The sequence below is a fragment of the Calonectris borealis genome, chromosome 4, assembly GCF_964195595.1.
Source record: "Calonectris borealis chromosome 4, bCalBor7.hap1.2, whole genome shotgun sequence".
NCBI classification, from domain to species: domain Eukaryota; kingdom Metazoa; phylum Chordata; class Aves; order Procellariiformes; family Procellariidae; genus Calonectris; species Calonectris borealis.
In genome coordinates, this window is record NC_134315.1 from 15,257,952 (window position 1) to 15,270,220 (window position 12,269).

Below are 12,269 nucleotides of genomic sequence, written 5' to 3' on the forward strand. Positions count from 1 at the left end.
AACATTCCTAAAATAATATATTCCCTATGGTCCAGACTTGGTCAAATACTGCATTGCATAAAGCAGGAAAGGCATCCCCAAGCTTGGGGAAGACCAAACACAAACTTCATCCTAGTTTAGTTCCTTAAACTGTATTTTAAGCTGACAAAAGGAAGAAAATAAAAAAGAGCAAATTTTTATTACTGTATGACAACAAATGTCGTTGAGAAGCAAATGAGACATGTTGATAGCTTTATTTGTGTACAGTAAGATACGCAGCAGACTCTTGAAACAAGAATCTGCCAATCCTTTGTGAAATCTTTCCTATTTTATGGTATTTTCCTTTTGTGCTCTTGACAGTTCAACCTCCTTGACATCTCAACCCACTGCCCGTACAGAGCAAATGGCTTCTGTGACTCAAATGATGCACAGTAAGGCCAGAGAGAAAGGCACTAATTTCACTCTTGGAAATTCAGAACTTAGAAATGAGCTTTCTAATTTGAACATGTTTAAATTTGCATTCTGGTGAAGAGGGTTTTTAAAAAAAAGAAAAGTAAAGCCTTCTGGAGAGACCAAGTAAGAAACTGCTTTAGAAACTAGAAGTTTTCCAATACACTTACCGTCCGAAGAACTTCACAATTGGGGTAACAATAATGGCACCCACAAGGCCACCAATGGCAAAAACAGAAACAGTTATAGACCAGAGGAGAGTCAGTGTGCTTTCATCCACTGAGAAACCGTATCTTCTTTCCCAAGTTTCATTGTAAAACTTCTTGATAAACTGAAAGAAAATACATAATAATAATACTTGTAAAAATCACACTTTAAGAACACAACTGACAGAAACAGAACAAAAAAAACAGTAGCTTGCTTGCAGGAATCACCCTTGCCCTTCTATCTCCCTCCTCCAAAAAACGGGGCCTCACTTCTGGATGCAACTGCAATACAGACTAACTGAACCGGTCAAAGCATACATACATTTAACTACATGCCAGTCATAAACAAGGTGGGGAAAAAAACCACAAGTAGACATGAATGTAGAAGAGGCTTATAAAAGAGAAACTCCTATAAAGCAAGGATGTTACCATTTAGGTTGCCAGTACAACATTAACAACAGTTTGTTTTAGCCTTACTGTGTACACATATATAAACATTTCAGCCCGAACTGGGTCTAAGGGCTCAGACACAGAATCACAGAATGGTTGAGGTTGGAAGAACCTCTGGAGGCCATCTTGTCCAACCCCCCCGCTCAAGCAGGGCCACCTAGAGCCGGCTGCCCAGGACCGTGCCTAGAGGTTTTTGAATATGTCTGAGGAGGGAGACTCCACAAAATCACGCCACCCGCACTTGGCAAGGTACTGCACGTCAGCTGAGCTGCACTCACGGCTCACATACATACTCTTAACCTCAGGCAAGTGACGTATCACAACCCAGCATAAGAGTTTTTTGGACAAGCCAAGCAAAACTGCACTGCCTAGCATTTGCAATGACTTTAAAAAAAAGAATATGCACAAATGCTTAAATGCTAACTACCGTTAGTCAATCAATTTGTTGAGTCACTGATCATTAATCAGACTCTTATATTAGGAGCAAGCAGTTTTACTGCTTCCTCACGGATCTATAGTACCAATAACTTCGAATTAAAGAAGAGGGAGGGAGGGAGGCTCCAGTAGCAGGCAGAAGCGAAAATGTCTTAAAGAAGTTGGTGAATTGGCAGAAATGCAAAGGTAACAAAGAGGAAGGGAGTTGCAACCAATTCCTGCCAAACGGCAACATGACTGACATCAAGAGTTGAGTTTGGCTTGTCTCACAGGACCCAGCACCAAGTGCCGTATGTTGCCAGGTTTGGGTGGGGAGGGGGGGAGTTCACATGTAACTTAGGAAATTCCCTGGAAAATGTTTAAAGATGCTCTAAAAGTCATGTAAGTACGAATTCTTTTGGTAAAAGCCTACACTCTGCTCACCACAAAACAACATTTATCATCTCTATTTTGTATTTCAGTCCTAAAATGCAGATCTCACATTTGCTCAAAATTAAGTGCCTTTCACTAGACTATTTTTTCCAAAGGGACTCTATAGCAATTCTTTAGCCTAACACTAGAAAAAAAAATAGTGAATTGAAAACAATTGGCATTCATGGATTGAGGGAAGAAGGGAGACTGTGTCCACTTTTACACTTTATTTATGACACTGCCGCATCTGGCAGCCATACAAAATCAAAGACCTACTAAGCCAAGTAATGAAAGATAACATTTTCCTCCCAAAGAATTTACAGCCAAGACAAATAACTGTTAGAGGAGGGAGGCAAGAGCTGACAGCTGTTGGTTTGATACTGATGGGGGGAAAAAAAGCCCACAGTTTCAGTCAAAAAGAGCTAGTTGTCTGACACTGTTAAAATTAAGAATCCCAAATCACTTTATAATTATGTTATAGTTTCTCCCCTTCAAATTTACGTAAGCTGCTTTTTGAACAAAGTTCAGGCTGCTAAACAAGGTAAGCAATTTCTTTTCAGTAATGAAAGGTGTATCAAACACGAAATCAGACACCTAAGATCCTGATACGAATCTATCTGCCAGAGAAGCTGGTTCTCTTAAGAAATGAAAATTCGAGACCTATCTTCTAACTCTTCAGCTATCCCAAGACCTACATTTTTCTCCCATGGCAGCTTAATTTCCTTAAGAGCCTTCCATAAGGGCCCTTCCAGGCTATCTTTTGAAAGTCCAAGTGCCTCTTGAATCTCTGGAGAACTCAGACAGATGCCTGACTCATGGTTCTGCTTTCCAAAAGCCATGCCAGCTCTTCCCCAAATTCTCACTTTTCTACTACAGTTTCTGCTAGTTTGTCAGGTACAAATAACTAATTCTTAGCATGTATGTTCCAAGTTTTCCCCCTAAAAATGACTTTTGTCTTAAAGTCACATTAACCCTCTCAGTCTCTCTGTTACTGAGGCTATTTAAAAAGAAGCTGAACTGTGATACGAAGCCTATATTGTTTCAGTCTTGAACAAATGCTAAGGTATTTTGGCAACCTGACATGAAATTATCACTAATTTTATTCCATATCTCTACTGACATTTCAGCTTCTCCAGTACATCCCCTATAAAGAAGGTTCCAGCATGGGACCTCCCCAGACTTTTCCAATCTGAAACATTAATTCAGGTTTCTTATTATGTCCTTGTATTTTCTGAACACCCTTTTTCAGCTTCATCTATCAGCCTTCTATCCCCAAGCCCTCTGTCTGGATATTTTTTGTGTCTGCTGAAAGTACCCAAACTCCAGGACCAACTCACTTTTTTAGCCTTCAATGTGCCAGAGTTTATATTCTTTTTCTGCTTTCCTCATATAAGCAGGTTTTTGAAGGATGCCTTCTAACAACTTCCCTTCCCTGATGTTTAATCACACCAAAGTTTCTTCATCTTTCTAAAAGGTAAAGATGTCATAGCTCCAGTATGACATTTCTACATAGTCTCTATATTGCTTGCAGAGACACCGCCTATTTACTTTCTTTTTATTCAAGCTTCCTCATTTTTATGCTGTTCCTGTTTAAAAATCACGCAAAGCTGCGATGCCACTGTGGTGTCTGATGCTCTGGCAAGGATACAGTACCAGGCGGTCACTACTGCAGAAGGGCAGAGAACACTGTAACGCTCTCACCCCTTCTGTGTCACCACTCCCCGACAAGCTCTACAGTATCACGAAGTTTAATCTTGGCACTTTTCCCCAGTTTCTTCTCAGATTTCCTCCAGCATGTCCTAGGTACTAAATTATCCTGGGGCAGGACTCAGTATAAGCCTAACACCATATTTTCCCTGCTCAAACTAGGAATTTTCAAACTTTAGGTATTCAGCCTTGGACACATGGACTATTTGATTTGAGGACTTTATTTAGTTTGAAACGCTGCCTCTCCACCTGCAAAGTACCTAAGAATGGTGGAGGTGGAATGTACCACTTACTGTCTTCCTTCTATCAAGTTTCTCATAGGCCTCTTGCGCCCTGAATTAAAAGGAGGACAGGGATATTTCTCCCATCCTATCTTATATGTTTCTATACAAATAGACAGAAAAAAACACAAAAAAGAAAAAGAGTCAATTTGGTGCTTGGCTCATTTAGAAAAATCTCACAGCAAACTTTCAAATGAATCTGCCATTAAATCAAGTAATACATCTTATTTCTTTAACACCAATACTCGGATTATATTTAGATTCAGATATCTTCTTATTTATTTGAAGTTCATTTCTGATAGTAATGAATACTAGAGAAAACATTTTTAGAACACTATTAGCATTTCTTGCTAATGATAATGGCTAAAAATAGTACGCAAATTATTCTCCCCTTGTGTTATGACTAATTTTCTCAGCATAGCTTTGTTATTTACAAGGAGACATCAAATAACTACAAATATTCAAGAAAAGAAAGTACAAACTACAACACTCAATAGTAACAGATAAATGTGCTGGCATGTACATCACCTGTGTCTGGATTTCCAGTGCTAATAAATGGGAAGCTAATAACACACACAGGTTTTGAGGAGTGGCACATGAAAATGAAAACCCAAAGAACAAAACAAATCTGATCCAACAAATCCACTGGATTTGAATCCATTGAATTCTGTGGAAAGGCACCTTTGGGATTCTAATCAGTTGTTTGAACAATGCTAACAGCATAAACGTGTATACAAAAATTTTAGCCCCTAACCAAAGCCTACAAGAAATGAATGGTAGCTGACTGATATCAGTATCTCGTATTCTGCTGCTGCAGTTCAGTAAGGTAGTAGTGCTAGGGTGGGAAATACGAGGGGAACATAAGGGATATATATTTTTTATGTATTTATACATATATATAAAAATATAAGGGATATATTTTAAATATAAGGGAAATATTTTCCTTGACTCTTTAACTGTAAATAACTCACATCAAGGGAAGAGATGAGCTGGTCTTTAGAGAAGAAAAATTACCTTACTCATAGTTACAAGGGTCACTCCCACATAGTGATAACTACCCAACTGGCTGACACAGCAGGCTATACATTTTTGCAATAGTCTCACTTTCCCCGTATCAACTCTAACAGGAATGCAGAGCTGCAGCTGCCCGCAAGAAGGGGGCAAGGGCTGCGCGGCAGTAAGTAGCAGAGACTTCACTTCCCGCACAGAGCACAAAGCACATCATTGTTCTACAGACCTTGCCCACAACCATGGAATGAATTATAGAAATGCAGCTCAGAAAAAGACAGCTTCAACTTGTATTCAGTTAAGGCATTTGTCTTCCTACTGCCAAATGCTCCCATACATTTTTAATAAATTCTGGTAACCCTTTGAACAAGCCCATGGAAACTTCTAATTCTGGGTTTCTTGTGTGGTCAAGCGCTGTGTGCAGGGGGAAGCACACCTGTGATGGGCCACTGCTCTTTCCCACAGAAAAGTAGGGGACTGAGTGGGAAGCGATCTCTGCTCTGAGCAGAGCTGGTGCAGTTTATTCCCCCCCTTGCAACTAAAAGGAAGTTGGACTGACTCTACCTTACGAGATGACCTGCAGTAAAGTTCACCGGTGAGAACTGCAGGGGTATTCCCCAGCAGTTTGATGAGCTGCCACAACTTTCAGCACTGAAAGGAAATGTACACAAGAATTTACAAACAGTGTAAATTCTTCAGTGCTTCAGCCTTAAATGAACTCCCCGCACCCAGTCATCATGCTGACGTGTTCAGTTCCAGGATCCTGGAAACATCCCATGTTTTAGTCAACAGCCATTATCAAGCATTTTTTCAATACCTCTCAAAGCATCATACAGTTCTTCTCTAAGGTTGGAGGACTTTAGGCGTCAAAAGGAATTGTACTGAAGTAAATAGGGGCAGAAGATATCCAACATCCTACAGAGAGATGCTCATACAATGCAGGCTGTAAGCTGCACGTCACCAGAAAAAGTTATTTGTCCTACCAAGTTTATAAACGAAACTCAGCTTACAGCTTTTAGGAATTACTGCACTCCCAATATAACCCCTTACAAGAGTGCTGTTTATCTACAGCTAAAAGCTGCTCCCCTTTGATTTTCCTCAGTCACCTCACATCAGTATTCCCAAAGGGTCACCTCGCAGCAGACTGATTTGGTGACATACAGGGGGAAAACAGATGGGGCAAAGGTTCCTCTTCTTGTGCTGCAAGAAGCACAGCTTTGGTATGGCTTGCTCCTCCCCACCACGGCTACGAGCAGAGCCCAGACTCTTCCCTTCAACCTGGTCGCTGCAGCTCTGGGGACAGGAAGGTGGCCTGTCCTAGGCAAACGGATGACACAGATTAATCCTGGGTCTAGAGAGAGGACCAGAGGCCACACTCCTATTTTGCTCCTGAACTACACAGCTATGTATTTCTTGTCAGCAGGGTGAATACCTGAGACTGCTCTTTAGCCCAAGCTAATGTATGGCTTAATATGAATAAGAAGGACACGAAGTTCTCAAACACTGCAACACCATGCTGGAAAAGGGCAGGCTTCATGCATACCCATCAAGAGTATGACCAAAACCAATAACATGGTGCCCAGTTTCAGTCCAAAAGCAACAGTAAAGATTTCAAGCAAAACCAGACAATCCTGGAAGCGCAACTAACCACGAGGCCTGGAATTTAGCATTTGTCACGGTACAGTTGCACCTTCAACCTCCCCACCCGCACTCTGGTCACCACTATAATCTATCACATGGTTCAAACCTAACCGTCTGAGTGTTGCCAAAGAGCACGCCCTACCCTCCTTTCTTTCCTTTACTCCTGCAGAAAGTGGCAGGAGAGCTCTGACTACCAGGACGCCCATTTTTTAAACGGCGCTTAAAAGTTTAGAAATCGGATCATCCTCACTGCTCTTTTTGACAGTACCGAGGCAGTGCAGGGAAGATGTCAACCATCAGGGCAATCAATACCACTGCTCACAGAATTTCAGCTTCCTGCTGATTTCTTCCAAGCCATGTTTATCTTCTGACGACTGCAAGGTGAAGTGATGCCCAGACATGTCACGCTAGAATAAACAACCAATCTGTCTAACCCTGTGTTATTGGTACAAAAAGTACCACGAACTTCAAGAAAATTCCCAGAAGTTACGAAGGCGACAATTAAAACTTCCTACACGGTGGGTCTCTTCCTAATCCTTTGGGTCATCAGTTTACCAAATAAAATGCACGTATGAAACATAAATTTAAAAAAAAAAAAAAATCTTTTTTCATTATTTGCATAAATATTGCACCCATCTTTAATGTGACCAATCTGTTTAGGTGGAAACCTAGTCACACATTTTAATAAGAGATTTCCATAAAAGGAGCTTAGCTTTGGAAAGGAACTATTTTGAAATGGAATTTCCACAGTTAGTTCCCAAAATTTACTAGCTACTTTTTCGAAAGTGTTGCTTGCAACTCCACTGAATTGCTTACTGCTGTGCTTCACTGAATTAAGAGGATCTCTAGACAGCCAGTGTAAAAACAAAACGTTCAGATTTCCATTTGTGATAACTGATATTTTAATGAAATCCTCCTGAATATTGTACACCGATTTCACAGTACTGTATTCATCAAATCTATTCCATATGTTGCAGCCAACAGATGGTCAACACAGCAATTTTGAATTCAGAACCAAACCAGGCATTGCCATGGAATGCAGAAGAAGAGGCCCATTATTTAAGAGGAAGCCAGAGGCATTATTTATAATATCGGTACTGTGGGAATAAAATGTTGTGCAACCCTCCAGAACTGAATGATGTGAACAGAAGTTGCTGAACGTGTGCACAGAGCTACCAAATACTCACTAGTCAGAAGGACAGACTATTAAAAATACCTTATCACACAAAAGTGTGCAAGAAGATTTAGTATTATTCTGGGCTTGAGGAGAATGAGAAACAAACCACGCGCACCCACTCACCTCAACAGCAGCGTTTAGTTTCCTGACAGCTACTGAATTTATGTGAAAACCTCACGGACAGCAGAAAGAAGCTTTCAGGCAAAGGAAAGTTACCACATGAGATTTAACCTTTTCTACTAGATCAGGAGAGCTATAAAAGCGGGATGTTGAGGAGCACACACTAGCTGGCCAAGGCTGCCCTCTACTGATACTCAATTCCAGTTCTGTCGGTCACTTACCCCTGCAGGAGCGTTCACCACCGAGAGATTGTAACCATAAAGAAAAGATGACCCAAAAGCACCAGTTAAAGAGGCTACAATAAGACTCCCAGACCAATTCTGAAAAACAAAGAAAAGATGCAGCCATTGTTAGTATACTTTAAATTAACATACCTCAGGTTTTAAACACTCCTTACGCTATCTTACATAGCTCCTGCAGGCAGATGTCCTTGCTGCAGAATGGCCTGAAACATTCCCCTTGCTGCAGTCTGAGGAACAGTAAATTTGAAGTGACAGCATCTCAGTTAACATTTACCAAGTGACATAAGTGAACATTTGAACTTCTTTCAACCTCACAGATTTTTGCTGCAAGCACCCCATCAGCCTCCACACCAAAAAGTAAAATCCTGGAGAAGCATATTCTCAGCAAAGGAGACTGTTGGCAACACACCACTAACACAACGCGGCAAGGAGTAGCGTATATTTAGGCAACAGGTCTGTTAGGTGAAAGCCTGTGAGATGGTGTGCACCCCACTCCCGTGCGTATAAGGATTAGTGAAATTGTGACCAAACACATTAAAATGATGCCTACAAACTAGGTTTTGTAATCCACGTGCAAGTCTCCAATAGTAATCTGCTGCCACGCGCACACACACACACACACACACACACTCCGGTGGAGACGCCATTTGCTCTTTTTCCCCAGTGACACACCTGTACCTCTCCCTTTTCAGCTCTCCTCCCTCCCCGCCCCCCCCCCTGTTTTTAGCCTGCCTCTGCTAACAATTTCTTCTTCCACATCAGCTGTTGAATAAAAGGTAGGACTGCTTAGATACTGGAGTTTCAGTCAGTTGATTTGAGAGATTTTGCATTTTAGGGTCCTTTCCACCTTCCCCAGTATGACTGCCTGCCACTCAGTTCTGCTGCATTACAGAGAGCGGCAGAAGTGACCACTGCCATTCCCAAGAGACGTTAAAGTTAGTGTTTTGGTGGCTGGTTGGTTGTGAATGTTGTTCTGTAGATCATGGAAGACAATTCACCCTTCTTGATTTCTGAGTACATTAAAGTGAATGGCTTTTTAACGTGTTTTGATTTTTTTTTTTTAAAAACTCTGCTAAGAATCTAGTGTTTCAGGCACAGCTCACTGTCATTTTATGTCCAGCCTCATCACTCATTGAAGCCTCAATTCTTTCAAAGGGAGAAAGACCTCCTTAAGGAGGCCTAATAAACTCAGCTTCAGTTATATCACTTACAACAGACGTAACAGGTTAATGAATCAATACATTCTGTCAACTGCACAAAGCTGTATGTTTGCTTCGGAATATGAAGATTTGGAGCATGAACTAGGTTTGTGTAGCTCACACATGGCATAGCAGCAGTGACGACGGACTGGAACGAGCTTCACCAGCCTCACCGGCACAGTAGGGCAGGTGAACGCACCGTGGTTGTTAGCATGCGCCAGAGCTCACGTTCCAGACTGTCGTCAGAGACTCACTATGATCCGTGAAGAAGGGATGAGACACTCGGGTGCCAGGGCAGGGACCGCAGCGTACAGCCCAGCACGCGTGGGGTCTGCCACATGCCTTAGCTGCCACTCCTGAGGGCTCAAAACGTGCCCTGTGGGACAGCTGAGTGTTTTTAACTTCTTCCACATGATGTGGGAACTTCTTAAGAGATTTTACACAGTTCATTAAGCAGCCTGTTTTCGGTCAGGTCAGGAGGAAGCCTCATGTAAAACATATATCCCATCGAGTTCATTACATAAGGCAAATACAATTTCTTATTATTAGCCAGCTTCTTAAAATGAATCTTCCATACACACAAAGCTTTGCACCATTACTTTGGTAGCAAAAAGTAGAAATTTTTGGTGATAACAACTCATATTAGGTGTCCATTATTTCTCTACTATGCACAAGCATTCCTACACTTAGGAGGAATTGCTACTACTCTGAACTAATGATGCTGAGAATATTCCTGGAGGTCTACCAGGCTGCTCCCAAAGGGCTCACAAATGATAAGTGCAAGTTCACAAGTGCTCTGTGGTAATCTTGATGCAATATTGCTAAAGGGCTCTGCTCCAACAATGCTAGACCCAACAGAAAAATCCTGCAAATGAAATTATTTGGATCATATAGCCTAGTGTATATTAAAAACTCCAGTGAATGCTTAAACCTTTCTGAACAGGCAAATTATATGCACATGGGGCTAAGCGGAAGATAATGCAAGACAAATCACAGAACCACATCCACTTTATTTTCAAGTGTTGCAAATAGCTGGGTTTAGAGCCTTCTTCAATATCAAGAATTTTTCAAGTATACGACCTGCTGCAGAAAACCTCAGACCTACTCGATTCAGAGTTTTACAGTTCTTGGAACATGAACTTCAACTTCTCCACGACCTGTCTCCTCACACGCTATTTTAAATATTTGCTCAGGCTTCAGCAATGCCAGATAAGAGATGAAAGCACAATGAAGCAAGGAAAAAAAAAAAAATCAAACTGTTGCTCAGAAAAATATTAACCCTGTGGCAACACTAACAAAAGGAAAGGAAAAAAAAAAAAACCCAATTTGTTTTTACAGTGACCAGGAAACAAGAAGGCGACCACGCCTCCCTCATAGGTGTTCCTTCACCGCCATCCGTGTGCTCATGCGTCGCTGCTGTCAGCACAAGGGCAGGTAGGTGTGACCGTCACCACAGCAATAAGTGCTCAGCCAGGAAAGTTGCGAGTCAGTTCACAGCAAAGACCTCCAGATACCCAAGGAGAACTTCTTACTTGTGAGTCCGCATTTTTGGTCTTATCACAGATCCCAGGGCACCATGCTCTGAAAGATACTTTTCCCAACTCCCGTCCTTGTTCAGTGTAGCATTTGTGTCAGCTACTATGAGCCTTAAATTGCCTTTTTTTAAATGCATGCCAGTTTGCATTTCAGTTTTCAAAACGCAGTTTAGAATACTGTATTCTGGTTAGTTAGTTATAATCCCCTTCTCAGATTAAAACACACTTGTAAGTGTACATAAGAAAGTTTCAATACTCTTAAACGGATACTGCTAAGACTTACTGTTGATATTAGGAACCTGGCTTTTGGCGCACCTTACCCTCAACGAGATCCAGTTTTAGGAAAGCACCAAGTACCCAAGCGGCCTGAACTCGGAGATGGGCCGTGCCCCGTTCAGCACCGCCCAAGCCGGCTGGCTCCCGGCAGGTGCGCCCGTCGACGCGGCGGTCCTGCAGGTTGCTCTGCCCCTCGGGGCTGCGGGAGAAGAAACCTCCAGCCCTCTCTCCCCGGGTTTGCCCTTGCCCCGAGGACCTGCCGATAGGGGTGGTCTCGGGGAGAAGCGGTGCAGCGCCATGCGCCCTCGCCTTGTGCGGCTCCCACCGCCTGCCGCTTCCCCCGCGAGGCGGCTGCTCGCCCGTGCGGGCGCGCACCGGCTCCCGGCGCTGCCCTCTGCCCGTCCTCTGGGTCCCGGCTCGGCGGCCGCGGTATTTTTAGCTCTGCCCCCGCGCCTGCCCGCCGCCGGCCCCTCCTGCACCGGCACCAGCAACTTTCCGAGCGGAGAAGGGCTCGGCGCCGCCGCTGTGCAACCCCAGCTCTGCCTCGCTCCCGGGGGAGCAGTGGGGAGTTCCTCCGGCTCCCACAGCCACCGCGCACCAGCCTGGCTTTTCCTCCCTCCCCACCCCGCCGGGAGAGGACTGAAATCAGCCCCTCTCCGGTTAGTCGTCCCCGAGGCGCGGGCAGCGCAGGCCGGGCTCCCCGCCCTGCCTACGCTGCCGGGCTCGCTCCCGCCCCGCCGATTACCCACCGCTTAAACAGCGACGGTCATTTCCAAAACAAAACACCCTCGGGGAGACGCCGCGCCGCTCCGCGCTACTTACGCTGCGCCTGCCTGCGCGGCGGCGGCCGCCCCCCGCCCCGCGCGCCACCAGCGTGGCCGCCTCCGGCCCCGCCGCACGGTCCATGCTGCTGCCGCACGTGCGCAGCGGCCGCGCATCTCCGCCGGGCAGCGCGCGGGGCGCAGCGGGGGCGCGGCCGCGGGAGGCGGCGGCGGCCGCAGCCGCGCGGGGGGGCCGCGGCCGGCGCTCGGGGGGGGGGGGGCCGGGCGGGCGGCGGCGGTGTCGGCGGCCCTGTCCCCCTTTCGCAGCGTCGGCCACGGGAGGACGTGGCGCCCGGGAGGGGAGGGAGTCAGCGCCTGTCGCCCGGGGGCT

General features: G+C 44.5%; 1 protein-coding gene across 2 annotated transcripts in view; it reads right to left on the reverse strand.

The window, feature by feature from the left end:
* Positions 1-12,029, reverse strand: part of SLC2A9 (solute carrier family 2 member 9) — a 105,519-nt gene extending 93,490 nt beyond the window's left edge. The window contains exons 1-3 of one of the 2 annotated variants that reach the window (XM_075148773.1): positions 11,940-12,029; positions 8,087-8,185; positions 600-760 (exon numbers count right to left, since the gene is read on the reverse strand). In XM_075148773.1, the coding sequence (XP_075004874.1) occupies positions 600-760; positions 8,087-8,185; positions 11,940-12,023 (344 nt within the window). In that variant the 5' untranslated portion in view covers positions 12,024-12,029. Of the gene's footprint in view, positions 1-599; positions 761-8,086; positions 8,186-11,930 lie in introns of both variants that reach the window. The other variant, XM_075148772.1, reaches the window with a different exon arrangement.
* Positions 12,030-12,269: the final 240 nt, after the last annotated feature.